At 40.6% G+C, this 15,132-nt stretch overlaps 1 protein-coding gene across 6 annotated transcripts in view; it reads right to left on the reverse strand.

The window, feature by feature from the left end:
* Positions 1-15,132, reverse strand: part of rapgef1b (Rap guanine nucleotide exchange factor (GEF) 1b) — a 62,435-nt gene that overhangs the window by 40,311 nt on the left and 6,992 nt on the right. For 4 of the 6 annotated variants that reach the window (XM_080418930.1, XM_080418927.1, XM_080418931.1 and 1 more), the window contains exon 1: positions 13,950-14,806. The exons of the other annotated variants lie outside the window; for them this stretch is intronic. In XM_080418930.1, coding sequence (XP_080275056.1) covers positions 13,950-14,037 — 88 coding nt within the window. In that variant the 5' untranslated portion in view covers positions 14,038-14,806. Of the gene's footprint in view, positions 1-13,949; positions 14,807-15,132 lie in introns of those variants that run through there. 6 annotated transcript variants of the gene reach the window in all.

Raw genomic sequence — 15,132 nt, forward strand, 5'->3', positions numbered from 1 at the left:
AGGCCTACAGTACTTTAGACTTTCAAAATGATTGAAAACAGATAATCACTACTTTAGAACATTTTGAAAATGTTCGTCTATAATGACAGGTTTAAAGTGTTAACTTTAAGTGAAAAGGCCTAGCCCTAGGCCATCCAAGGACAGGGATTTGCTAATAATGCTGCAAGTCTCTAAATGTTTTTAACACAGCAGCATATATCAATGGTTTAGTCGTACCCTACTGGCTCTCCTGCCATTGAGGAACCCTCACTGGGAGGACTACTCCTACCTTTCAACACCCCCCACTGACAGGCGGCACCCCCAACGAACCCATTGGGGGTTACTGGTTCATCATGAAAGATCGCCCTCTTTGTGTTGACAGGTACTTTACCCCTGCACGACCCGAGTGCCCGCTTGTCCATCTTTATTTAAAATCAGTATGCGACAAGACAAATATGGACTCCAACCTCCCTCTTATACCACCACCCAAACCACACACACACACACACACACACACACACACACACACACACACACCCCCACACACACTACAATAACACCCAATGTGTGGCTGCTCATATGAGCTTGTCCAAACCTGTTGAGGGACTGACAGGTTGACAGATTGACCAGCCTCTTGTTCAGTACAGGTGTGATCTCTACAGGACAGCTGGCCGGCCGCTTCACTACCCCTTACACAGAACAGGTTGAGATGGGGGTGACAGATAATGAGGAGCCGCCTAGGACAGGATGCAGGAGACGCTATGCTTGGGGTCACCCTCACAGCTGTCACGTTCAACTCAACTCCTTAAGTAATGGGTAAACCTGTTTTTTAGTGTGTGTGTGTGTGTGTGTGTGTGTGTGTGTGTGTGTGTGTGTGTGTCTGTACGTGTGTGTGCATGCATATTAGAAGCCGCCTTTCGTGGCTTCTAAAAAATGACAGCAGGAGACAAAGAGGTCACAATGCCAGCTGTTAAGTAGGGAGGAGGACAGATGAAAGAAAACAGGGAAACTGAAAATGGCGAGAAAGAGAGAGTGAATAAATCGCCAAAAGTGATTCCAAAGTGGGTATAAGGGGCTAATTAAGTTAAGCTGAATGCCTCTGCTCAATAAAAGAGGACCTGATGTCTTCAAAGACCACATTAGTGGAAAAGAAATGATGTATGGGGAATAAGTTGGAGGGAGGTAATACGTTATCCTACTGGCAGTGTGTGCACAAGGAATCAGTCCAGGGGTTTACAAAATTAGACACGCAGACACACACACAGACACACAGATCCTCTTATGGACGGCTAGCCTCTCTAAGAGCCATGCCGAAAGCTTGTGTATTTGAGTACGCCAACATAGCAGACACACTACCAAGATTATCCAACAAGCGCTACAGCACACTTTATGGAATAGCAAATAGCTTTGAATCCATTAATTAAAACCACCCAGCAAAAACTATATCAATTTATAAGAGCTCAAAATAGCCACTGGTGTCCCCAAAGAGTTGTAATTCCTTCTCTAGTGGCACACACAAAAGCTACAGTACCCCTCATATTATAAGTTACTGAGATAGACTACCGAATCTCTATCCGGTGTGAATCTCTCTCACTCATATACAAACTTGAAAATAGCCCAAGAGTGATGTGTAGGGTTAATGTGGTGTTTCTACACAGGAAATGGTTAAGTTCTTAGAAAGTAGCATCTTTGTGCCTATGATCAAAACTATGCTTGATTCTCAGGATTGCTATAAATGGATGCGTTAAATCGAGGCTATAACAGACACAGAAATTACTATGTGATACCTGTGTGAACTGTAAGCTACTGGAAAATACAACATACAAACAACTAAGGACTAAGGATGATCAGGCTTTCGCTGTCCAAGCTCCAAGACTCTGGAATGCCCTACCTGAGGCTATCCGATAAGGTGATTCTGTCTTGTCTTTTAAATCACTTTTAAAAACACACCTGTTAAGAAAAGCCTTTCCATAAATCACCTTATCTATGCTGCATTATCTCTTGAATCGCTCTTGCTTTACAAACGTTATAATTTGCTTTAGCTCTTTTTATCTGTTACCCCCTGGCCCTCTGTTATGCTCTTTCAAAATGTGTGATTTCTCTTTATTTTATTTTTAACTAAATTTTGTTCAGATTTTCTTAAGTACTTTGTAACTTCTGTTGTTGCTATATTAAGTTGTTATTATTATTATTTTCATTAGTAGTAGTACTCTGGACACTGGGTTACTTCATTCATTCATTCACACACACACGCACACACACATCTGCATTGTTTATAAGTGACCTTCCCTGTACAGCGCACACATCTGTCTATAAAAATGAGAACATAGTGAGCGACACAGTGTCTGCTGCACTGTAAAACAAAAACCACAGAGGAGCAAGTGCCAAGTATCATATCTCCGCAGGCAAGACCTGCTGTGGTGCAAGAGAATGGAATGCAAGCCCTCAGGCACGTGAGACAAGCAGCGGGGGACAAAATGGAGAGGAAAGGATTGAAAAACGCAACAGGAAATAGTTAAGTGCTTAGTGAATTATTTATACACTCCATTGTAGTGGGGTCTTTCCTTGGCTGTGTTCTGTTCCGTTTAGTACAATCCTCATTAGCTCCTTGGTTATTATTAACCACTTTCACCCTCCCTCGAAAACTGTGAAAACAGCCGATCTTCAAGCGTGATCCAATGCGTCAAGTTGTGAGGTTGTAGATCGCCTATTTTTGCTATTCGTCGTATGACTAACTATTAAGTGGTTTAATGAGTCAGATTACAGGCCACATTAAGTGTCATCTGTCCCACAGCCCATCCTGGTCCACAAGGATGGCAGGGAAGGGAACAGCCATCGGAATGGAACATGTCCCTGGTTAATGGCTGAATTGACGAGTAATGGAGTGGTACCGTGGTCGACTTCCAGTTTTCCTGCTGTGCTGTCTGAGTAGTACGCTGTTTAACAATGAGCCACAGGAAAAAGACATACGGTCTGTGTTGATGGAGCACAGCCGGTCAAATGACCTTGTGAACAGATGCATCCATCACAGCTGAACATGGTAGAAGGTTATCACTCAGACGTATGACAGTTTGCAGGGTGTATATCTGAAAGGTTTTAGTAGCCAGTTAGGTCACTACCCCTAAGAAGTGGACAGATATACTGTATAGTCTACAAGAGGTTTTCAAACTATTGGTCGGGACCCCAAGTGGGGTCGCGGGTAGGTGGCGTAGGGTCGCACATTGACAACTGAAAAAGCTAAATGTATCATTCCCATTAAGTCTGTTGCATTCGTTTTTGAAAAGCATAGCCTGTAAATGCATTTTGTTCATGTTTTATTTTTTTTGATCAAGGTTCTGGCAACAAATATAAGGTAAATGTATACTGTATGTATCCATTTACAAATTAATGTGTACAGGAAAACTTTCCTGTAGCTTTTAAACTATGTTGATAAGACACAAAACCAGCAGGAATTAGTGTTGTAAATATGTATTTTCTTATAAATATTCCTATTCAAGGCTACCAAAGCTCAACATATCAAACCAATTGTTAATTTTATTTGGAACAAAACGGTTGGTCATTCGGCTACAGATATTTTGGAACGGTTGGTTATGCTAATGTTAAGCCCAATAATGACACAATCCGCCGAAACCAGCTGAAACTGTTTGTTTGCTCAAGAACAAAGTAAGGCAAGCAAGGAGAAGTAGCAGCTGATAAACAAACAAGAGATGCAAATCTTGAAGACTCATTTCAGCATGAGAACCAAACATGGTCAGTTGGCCACCAAGGTTTCCATCTCTTGTTTGACAGTTAATGTACAGTTGAACAGCTCAACATGACTTTTCATTGTTTGTCAGCTGCTGCTTCACCTTGCTGTATTTGTGTTTTTGTGCAAAAAAACAACAACCACCAACTGCTGGTGGATATTTTGAACCGATCCGACCGATAAGCCCATATATGGAGATCTCTGTATCTGTCAGTCCTTGTCCCTTTTATGCCCATATATGGAGATCCCTAATATAGCTGACAGTTTTGTTTGCGCCTGATGCCATGACATGACGACACATTGAGGTTATTTTGACATAGCTGCAATGCATTGGGAACTCCTTATATGGTTATGGCACAATCTTAGTGACATGAGCGTGACGACGTGGTCCGCCGGCCCGCCAGTCCTCCCATTAGACCATTTTAATATAGGAGGATGTGAATTTGAACAGATCTATTATTTGATTACTTTTAACTGAAGATAGGGGCAGGTATAATAAGATTTATCTTCTTCCTGCCCCCTTTAAAAATTTGAAATATGTACAAAATTAAATAAAATAAAAAAAGCGGGAGGGGGGGGGGTAAATGAATGTAATGATGTTAAACCATAAATGGAATAAATAAAGATGAAATAAAAGATGAAATTTGTGATGCCCCAATATTCAGTTTTGTTCCAAATAAATTTCAACACATGTGGCAAATGTGGTGCTTTTATCACAAAATGAACTATGCCGTCCCCACTACTATAAATCAAAAATCGAATAAAGAGAGTCGGTCTGTGTTTCCGGAGCTGATCTCACAAACTGCTGGACCAATCAACGCCAGATTTCTTGTACAAACTGCCAGTAGGCCAACTTAATACCCTGCACACATTTTTCTTCTGTTTTTTATAACTTTTATATCTTTTTATTGAAATATCTAACTTTATTTCCTCATGCTAAATATATTTGATTGATTTGTGAAATTGGTTTGATTGGCCTGATCAGTTTCATGTGGCCAGCTAGGGTATAATTTAGGCCCTAGGATTGCCTCATTCATAAGGATGCTAAAACTGGATAAAATCTTGTATCATCTTTTCAAGTTAAAAGGTGTGTGGGAGTTTTTCCACATTTTATGATAAGTTACAAATCTTAATGAAAATCTTATCTTCAATTTGCTCTTTGACAGCCTAATGAACGTTCAGCAATGAGATATGGATCCTCAGATAAAAGGCTCAATATTATCAGAATCATATAATGTGCCTATTTTTCAACAACCACTATCTCTTCAGAAAGCAAAATTGATGGTCAATCGGTCATAGCAAAGAAATGACTGTGATGATTATGTATAGAAGTGCAACATGATCGTCAATGCTGTCAACTATACCATTAACAACTTACCGGTACCGAATGTCCCATGACCTCTTTTTATTTGTTTTTGTTTTCTATTTGTTTGTATGATTATCTGTTTTATTTTTACTGCTATTTTTCTTGTTGATTTTTTGTACTATTTGATTGTATGTCATGTCTAACAATTTTTGAAACCTGAAAATAAAGAGTTAAAAAAAACTATACCATTAACAACATGAACGCTACTAGCGTTCTGGACTGGACGTCATAATAAGCGAACATTCCACAAACATAGCACACTCACATCTACAAGCTCACAATGTGTTTTGAGCTTGTAGATCAGCTATTTGTATACAACAAAGAAGAAGGGTTTAAGTGGTTAATTTGAAAACACAAACTGTATGCACATGTCTGTCCATCAGTGGCTGGTAAAGTAGGTTCATCACGTATGGGTCAGTAATTAAGAGTAGACTACAATCAGAGTGAGGTGATGGGAATCATGCTGCATGTTGGCTTGTATGGGAAATAGAAGGCCTGTTCAACCATGGCTAATAGAGCATGGCCAGAGGACACAGAGGCTATCCATAATGCAGATCCATAACACAAAACAGTAGCAGATCTATAATAACAACCACTGTCGGACCACATTCGGAAAATATGTAGCCAGTGGCCAGAGGAAGAAAAACTGAGATTTACCACCTGCTTTCTGAGACTCAAGCAGAGACCAGGCCTACAGCAGAGGAACCCTAGGGCGGATAGTCTGATGATGCTGTGTTTTTAGAGGTGTGTGTGTGTGTGTGTGTGTGTGTGTGTGTGTGTGTGTGTGTGTGTGTGTGTGTGTGTGTGTGTGTGTGTGTGTGTGTGTGTGTGTGTGTGTGTGTGTGTGTGTGTGTGTGAGTGATATGAAAATATTGGTTTATCAAACTTGAAGAGCTATTTTTACCTTATAATTACTGATTACAGTACTCAATAACACCATTGGGATTGCAGCTTTTCTAGCTAACCAGGATTTTAGCCACAGATGAAATCAGTTAGATTGCAATACCTGCTGGTATTAACATTTTAGCATCCAAAATATGTTTAAATCACAAACACAAGTAATAAAGCTATTTGAAAATGTATTTATTATCATCATCCAATCCATTCAAATGCACCAAAAGACTACGGACTATTTGTGTTTATTTTCATTGATTTGTTTGCTTAAAAGATAAATGTTTCAAAAATGATTAGAAAATGTTGCACTCTTTTTTTATACTATTGGTCAAAATCAGTAATAGGTGGTCTAAGATTCTAAAAAAATCTGGCATCAGTCAATATCTACTTTCTTCCATCTTTATTTCTGTAAGCCCTATGTGTGAAAGGGAGTGTTTTCCTACTGTATTGGTTGAGTAGTGAGCGGTGCTAGACTGTGGGGCAATGGTGGACAAAGTACTAAGATTCTTATTTTTTTTAAAGCAAAAGTAGCAAAACCACTATATTAAAAAACTCTGTTAAGTAAAAGTCCTGCTCTGTAGTCAAAAGTTTACTCTTCTTTGAAAATAGAAGATCTACATGCTCACAACGCATCGCAACACGTTGTGAGCTTGTAGATCGGCCATTTTTTAATATCCCAAGTATAAAATAGGGCTTAAGTGGTTAATGTATCTTAATATGTAATAATAATCCAAATCTGCAAAGTAACTAGTTACTAACTAGTAACTAAAGCTGAGTGTCTATGATATAGTGGAGTAGATTGAACAAATAATCAAAAATGGAAATACTCAAGTAAAGTCAAAGTAGCTCAAAATTTTACTTAAGTACAGTACTTAAAATGTACTTTCCACCACTGCTGTGGGGATAGTAGGCCTACTATTACTTTTACTTACTACAGCTGCACCACACTGGCCTAAGGAGGACTTGACAAAACAACTTGCACACACACTCACTTCATATGCGTGCACGCTCACACACACACACGCGAGCGCGCACACACGCACACACGCGCACACACACAGACTATATCATCAAAGGGAATAGCTTAGTGCGACAAACTAAAGCCCTGCATGTCCTATATAGCCAATACTGCATATTCAACTGGCTGCTCTCCTGGGCTTACAGCTGATCTATATGGAAAAGGCAGAAATAAAAGACTAGCTCATCAGTAATGTTAACTAGGGCTAGTCCACTAATCTGTTATGGATCTAATAAACTATTTCCTCCAGTATGATCTCAGTTGAAATGTACTAACAAAAAAACTACTAACAAAAAAAACTTAAAATATATTTAAACACCAGTGAGTGTATTGTATTTTATGGGATACTTGTATCTGTTTGTCGTTTCCCGTTTCTGCTGCTTATCAACACAGCAACATAACATATAACATATAAAAAGGATTCTCCAGGTGTTTAAACAAGAACTTCTACATTGATGAAACTACCTTTTGAAATGATGACAGTCGTCATTTCATGCTACTGTTAAATGTTAAGGCAAAGTATTGCCATGTAGCCTACCTCGAGATATGAATCAAATACGTATCACAACACAAATGTAACAATGTTATACATATCATTATTCATATCACAATACAATAATTCATATCACAATATAATGGTTTACAATACCATGTGTATCACAATACGATTCAGCTCACGATGCGTTGTGTGATGTGTCAATACGATACGATTTTCATCACAATGCTAAATGTAGGGCAATAAACATCATAATAAGCTTATTTATAGCTAAAGTACAAAAATAAGTACAAACTCATGCTGCGTTTCACAGGCACTGTTTAAGCATCCACACGCATAATGCAGTGCCCTTAAATATACCTGGAACGCATGTGTCACTTTAGATTTCTTTGGCTATTTGAAAATAGCAGATATACAAGCTCATAGCACGGCACCGAGTGCCGCGCTACGAGCTTGTAGATCTGCTATTTTTGAAAAATCGTGAAAAAAAAAAGTTTCGATTTTTTCCCCAAAACAAATTAGGATTTACATTTTTTTAAAGAATCGCCTCAGGTCTTAATGGGTTAATCAGTCACAATAACCTAGGCTATAGGATGTGTGAGACCTTTAGGAGGAGGTTATGAATATTCCAACTCTATCCTTTTCCACTAATAGCAGATAGTGAGTGAGCATGTGTGGTTAATAAGACTAGTTAATTAGAGCACTTCTTACAATAGGTCACTGGGGACTGTAGAAAGGGGACCTGAGGGCTGGGTCACTGAATTGTCCTGTACAACACACACACACACGCACACACACACAAGGATGCATTAGCATCCACTCGTTGACAGACACTTATGTATACACCAAGAGCCACTCCAAGCTATTGATCCACAAAGAAAGCATGATGAGATGAGAGGATGTGACAGCTAGGCCCTCTATATTTTATATTCACTGAATGATGCACTGAGAAAGGTCACGGGGTCACTAACATCAGTAGGGTTCATACTTTGCAAAGCATGAATGCAATCAGTAAGTTTCATGGCAATCTGAGATTTTGAGATATCTTATGTGCAAATTTGTGGACATCTTGGACTTGGGTTGGTGCTAGAGGAAAGGCCATTGCATCACAAATATCAAGAATCAAGGTTTTATTTGTCACTTAACTGTAATACAGTTACAGGCATCAAAATGTTGGTGCAGCATGTCCGCAAGACTGTGCAACAACAGCAGCATAAACACAACAGATAAACTGCACGACAAATTCCATGACAATCCAGCCAGTACTGTTCTTGTTTGCGACCCAAGTGTTGGACAGACTCTTGGATGGACCAACGTTTCTATCCTTAGAGCCCTGGCTGCTAGCAGGGCTAAAAATCTAGCTGACTGGTAAAACAGTGGCCGGTGAATTTTGGGATTTGGGCAGGCGAAAACAAAACAAAACGTTTGATTTCCTGCCCAGGTTTTGAAATGACAATGACATGATGTTACGCCTCCCAGTCATTTAGTCACTCAGTACTACTCATTTTAGGGGGAAAGGCTGGTGAACTGTTATTGTAGCAGCGAATGATTATAATTCTGTAAAGTTGGCATCATCATGGATACTTCGCCAGTATTGAACGAGACAGAAACAGACAATTGAAGACGTGAGATGTGTAGCTTAGGCAGATGAGGGTGAAGAGTGAGAAATGAAAGACACATACATCTCACCCTGGGTAGTAGTACCCGTCCTGATTCTTGTTTCTCTTGTCTCCCTCACTTATCATTTCCCCCTCCTCCTCCTCCCTAGATGAAACCCACAGTCCAGAGCTGCCTGGATCTAGCATAATCCTTCTGAAACTGCAGCTGACTCACCTCACCTAGGCCTGCCAGGCTCACAGCATAGTGCACCAACACATACACAGATCACATATCATACCCCAGTCACTGGCACTGCGCAGACACACACAAATAAATAGGCCTACTCATGATAACCACATGAAAAGATAAAAGAAGCTCACGGCACAACACAGCCATCTACCAACACCCACGCACACCGTCTGATCCTTCAAGTGACCTTCTGGCTGCTGTAGTTTACTGCATTTTTCAGCATTCCCTTTAAACGGTGCCAAGCTGCGATGTCTTTCAGCAGCCTGTGCTCCACTGAGAGTAGGAGGCAGCCTGGCAAGCAGCAGGTTCACCTGGTGTGAAACCAATGGGCTAAAGAATTTCAAAGTGCTATAAATATCCAGCCTAACTGTCACTAACCCTAACATCAACCGGCAATATAACAGAGACAGTGAGACAGCTAAAAAACACTCGTGATTTATGGAGATGAATGCAGAATTCGTAGTCAATGGCAGCTGTTTGTGGGGACTTAGAGGCAACCAGGCACTATTAAAGCTCTTGAGATAGGAGAGTGATGCTACACACTGCAGACAAACAGCCACTGGAGGACCAATCACTTTACAGCCTGAACACAAGACAGAGATAGAGACAGAGAAGAGTAAGCATCAGTGTTCTTGTGAGTAAATGGCCCTAAGCAGCGAGAGGAGGAGTGGTACAACTCTCCCCATACTAGAGTGGCTTACAAAGCTCTTCTTGTCCACACAGCAGCGTACTTGTCATCCTCTTGACATTCTGTGTGCAGCCACACTGCACAGGCCTGGCATGACAGACACTTCCCAAACACATCTAATCGATTTGCCTCAGGGGGTCTCAGTTCTAATTAACCACTTAAGCCCTATTTCATACTTTGTCATATGATGGTGTTGCGCAGAAATAGCCTATCTACAAGCTACTTTCAAATTTATTTTAAGTTTTCGCCTGTAATGATGACATGCCCGAAATAGTGACGACAGGTTAAATGTGGTTAATTGAAGCAAATTAAATTGCTCAGATTACATTGTATATGGTCACCGACTATATGATCACATAGAAATATGTCTAGTCCAAGCTATTGTTTTGTGTATATCTGTAATTTCGTTTTTCAAGCTTTTTTTAAGCATTCAGCATAAACAGTAGAGGCTAAATGAGTCTGTATATTAAGCCAACAGAACACACAGATATAAACGGTATTAATGCTGCTCAGAAAAGTTTTCAAACAGTACACAAAAAGTACTAGTTGTACTTTAACCATGAAATCTTATGAAATTGGTATCCTGAAAATGTATTTTCTGTTTTACTAAAGAGCTGGAGAGACGGGGAAACCCTCTTACTGATCATGGTAAATGGTAAATGGACTGCATTTACAGTATATAGCGCTTTTCTCCAAAGTGTTTTACAATGCATTTCACATACACCCATTCACACACACATTCACACACTGATGGTGGAGGAAACCTTGCAAGGCACCAACCTGCTCACCAGGAGCAGTTAGGGGTTCAGTGTCTTGCTCAAGGACACTTCGACGCGTAGACAGGAGGATCCCCAGGGGATCAAGCCTAGAACCTTTGGATTCCAAGATCCACTCAAACATAATCAAACACTCTCAAAGTGTGTGTGTATGTGGGGGGGGGGGGGTAGATGTGTTTCTGGCAAGTGTAGCAATAATGCACAAAGATTTAATGCACCACAAATTATGTCCGGGTGCTAACTGTCCCTAGGAGCCTACAAGACTGTACTGTATAATGGTCAAAGAGATGGGATCGGCGCAGAGATGTGGAAAGATGGTCAGTACTAATGTCCAAGAGGAAGTGGGTCAAATAAAGTCAGAGATACACAAGTTGAAAGCCCACACTTGGCCTTCAGGCCTGGAGGCTCAGTCGCAGTGGCTGATGGGATACATTGTTTTTATGTATGGGCATCTCATGCTGTGTGGGTACAATGAGGATAAATCAAGCTAATGGTTTCCCTACCCATACACACAGCCATGACTCAATTGTAGTGTCAATTTAGATTGGCATCGGAAATTGGCAATGACTGTAAAGGACAGACATCCCCTTCATTGTATGACTTCTGCCAGGCCAGAGGCTCTGAAAGATGAAAATCAAATGCAATGCACACGTGCATGCACGCAAACACACACACAGTACACACACACGCACACGCACACACACACACACAGTATGCAAACTAAAAGCCCTGCTAGCATCACTAGAGGCTTTGCTGCTCCAACACCCAACTACTGGACCAAAGTGGTTTGAACGGATCAACATTGCCATCCTTACAGAGATTTTGGCATGCGGGTGGCACTAGAGCAAAGACAATGGGGTCACCAAAATCATACATCGACCAGGGATGTACAATGTACATCTGCTCTAAGACACCTTGTTGTCATTCGGCACTATGACCAAATTGAATTAAAAACTGATTTGAATTTATACATTATACATTTCTATTCAAAACAAAATGCATGACTTGTGAACTAGCTTGGTGACCTACATGTGGGTCTCAGCAAAGTATTTTCTTGATATCCACTCACTGTACTCTCTGTAAAGCCATGACACAAAGTAATGTGTTCAATAATGCACTCAAATCATGCGGGAATTATGGCAGAACTTGCATGCTCAACTTCCAAATGTTCACACATTGAATTTTGTGAATTTATCTGTAAACCAAGATAGTGCTGGTCAGGTTGTACTCATGATTAATAACTGCTGCATTAAATGACAATGAAAATGTCATATTTGAAGCCAAATGTACTGGCCCCAGGCAGGGTAATCGCTGATCATCAACCATGACATAACTTTTGATAATTTTATTTATCTATTAGACAAAAAGCTTCTGAAAAATCTTGCAATGGTGGACTAGTGAGTGAAGAGAAAACGTTTTTAGACATTTTCCTGGAAGCTTTTTGTAATACATTTTTCCTTGGTTGCTGTAGCACAAAGACACACCTGTTATACCTTTTGTGAATCTATATTGGTGATTGGCAAGCCAATTTGGCCTGCATTTGGGTTGAAAAAGGATTGCTGTAGGCCAACTTTTCTAAAATGTCAAAGACAGATCACAAACGCGATTATAGTAGACCCAACTATGTCGTAAGAATTTGTCATTTTGTAGACCAGTCATAACATCCTTGCTTTTGGACTAGTTTAGAAGCTCTGCCTGCCGTAACAGGTCTTTAGACTAGCCACCATTCAGCCCGTCTGTCTGCAAGACATAGCATTACTCATTCTACCAATCCTTAATCAGGTGCATCATCACTGCTGTGGAGAATGGGCTGTCCAGGGTAGACATACAAAATGCACATGTACTTAATGTCAACTCTTCAAAGCCTGCTGGGCCTAAAAGCACAGATTCATTAGGCTTAGCGCACCACATAGGGTGTGTTTTCAAAACAAGATATTATGGCACTCAACACTGTGTAATTACACAATGATGAACCCAACTACCTCAATTATGGAGCCTCACCATGCTAGTGGCTCACCAGGGTGGCTCAGCTCATATGGTTTAATGGGGGAAGCAGGCAGTTCTCTGGAAACATTAATAACTCAAACACTGTTTAAGTGTTAACCCTACACGTGATTCAATTGTTCAGGTACTATGGTGGGGGAATGCAGGCTGTTTGGACTAGAGCTTCACATGAACCACTTTCAACCTGGTGTTCCTATTTTGGGCATGTCAGTACGGACGAACACTTAAAAATAAAAGATTGTGGAAATTGCAGATCAAGTTTGCAAGACTAGTGCAACACCACACGTCGCTATGCAAATTGTGAGCTTGTAGATCGGCCAGTTTCACTATTTTCGCCATTTATTCGTCGTGCGAAATGGTTTTACTGTATAACCCATATCAAGTCCAAATATCCTGGATATTATACAGAACCTAATGGATCATCACCTGATGAGACATGGATTAAAGTAGGGCTATGCAAATGCAGGCAGACAGTCAAGCAGGCCGTGTGGGAAGGCTGTGGCCTAGCAGAGCGGTCTGGTCCCTCTGACTGGGTCCACCCAAGACTTGAGCAGAGCAAAATGAGCACCTTGCAAAAAGCCACACAACACAAAAAGCAAAGCAAAGAATGTCCCCGGCATTTCATTCTGCCAGTGTGCTTATTTTTACATAAAAACTCCATAACAGTGAACCACTTGGAAAACAGTCTGAATAGGCCTACATAAAGAACAATGCAAGTATGCATTCAAAACATAAAAGTCCTTATGTGCAAATTACAAAATTTCTGAGACATTTTCTCTATATAACTGCTTGAAATTCACAGCCATCTGCTTGAGAATAATCTTAAACTCAATGATGAATAACATATTTTTTTTGCAGTTTGACCCGTTCATGAATATGACCTACAAACTTAGAAATATACTTATTTATGTACCAAATGTCTTCTCTAATCTTCTCTAACAATGTGATCACTGGCAGTTTCATCTGCATTTATCTGAATAGTTTACTTCTCCTGGAAATGAACCTGCATTGCTGGATCAAAGATGAAGGTTGTTAAGTCACAGTGGACCACCATCAGAACAAGTGAGTATAAGGTAAAAGTATAAACTGTTACATGGCATGGAATGCTTATTTTAAGAGAGGTGTGAGTATTTACCTGTGTCCACATCTAGATCCCCCTGTAGCGAGGACTCGGAGTCTGTGCCCTCCGAGGAGGCCTGGCTTTTCCAACCTATGTTTCCCATCCAGGATGCCTGAGTTTACACAAACCTACCAGCCTGGGTAGGAGGTTACCACACTGTCCAACACTGTTTACAGGTAGCACTGGAAGTCTTATAGTACTGCTACTAATATGATCGCGGTTTGTGTCCTGATGACTTTGTGGTCAGACGGGTCATTTTCACAGCTATCGTTCAGTTGCACTGCCCAAAGTTAGTCATACGATAACTGAGCCTCATGATCCATCCAGCCTGACTCATTAACACTACAGAACACACAAAAGGAAATATCCACAAATAGGCCTGAATGAAGATGAGTACTTTTATCCCATCATATACAGCAGCACGCCCAAATTGTTGGTTTATTTGATCTGAGAATTACTCTTGTAAATGTCTGTGAATTAATTTATAGGTAGGGTCACATAATCCTCACTCAGCAGAGGTCCTGACTGAAGTGGTCTGCGGTGTCATCAGGGGTCCAGTGTCCAATCCGTAGCTAACTTCTAGACATAAACTACTGATTAGTCCATTAGGAGAAATACGAACCTGCTTTGCAACAGCAACATGCAAGCCTACACATCAGGTGCAGCACAAAATCTTAAGAGGCCAACTTCTGAGAGGAATGATGTCTAAAAATCAATGATGAACACGAAGAGTTGAATACGAATGATGCCATATTGCTTGAAAAGTAAGGAGGATAGCTCCTTGTCAAATGTTGTATTCAAATAGGAAACAGGCCAAAGCCTTCACACGAAGATACTGTTGTCAGAAAGAGACCATTGTCCGTCTTGCATTCTTTTCACTCTATCCTCTTTCTAAGCATTATCCGAAGTCAGATCCATCCTTCTCATAAATGCTCTCTCTGAACTGGGACTCAATACTCATCGGCGCTCTACTTCTCTCCACCCCTCTGCCTTTCTGTCCCTAAACCGATTCCCTCCCTTTTTTGCACTCCCATACGGAGCAGAGCGCACTCAAAATGAATTACAACACAACTAAATGTACTATATGGTAACAGCACGCTTCTCATTGCGTGGGAAAGGCACGGTGAAATGCTCATTGCCATTAAACCTCGAAATTGCAGCATGTCAAACCAAGACCCAAAGCCTGCCATATGCCATT

This window comes from Gymnoscopelus braueri, assembly GCF_963280865.1.
Source record: "Gymnoscopelus braueri genome assembly, chromosome: 22".
In the NCBI taxonomy this organism is placed as follows: domain Eukaryota; kingdom Metazoa; phylum Chordata; class Actinopteri; order Myctophiformes; family Myctophidae; genus Gymnoscopelus; species Gymnoscopelus braueri.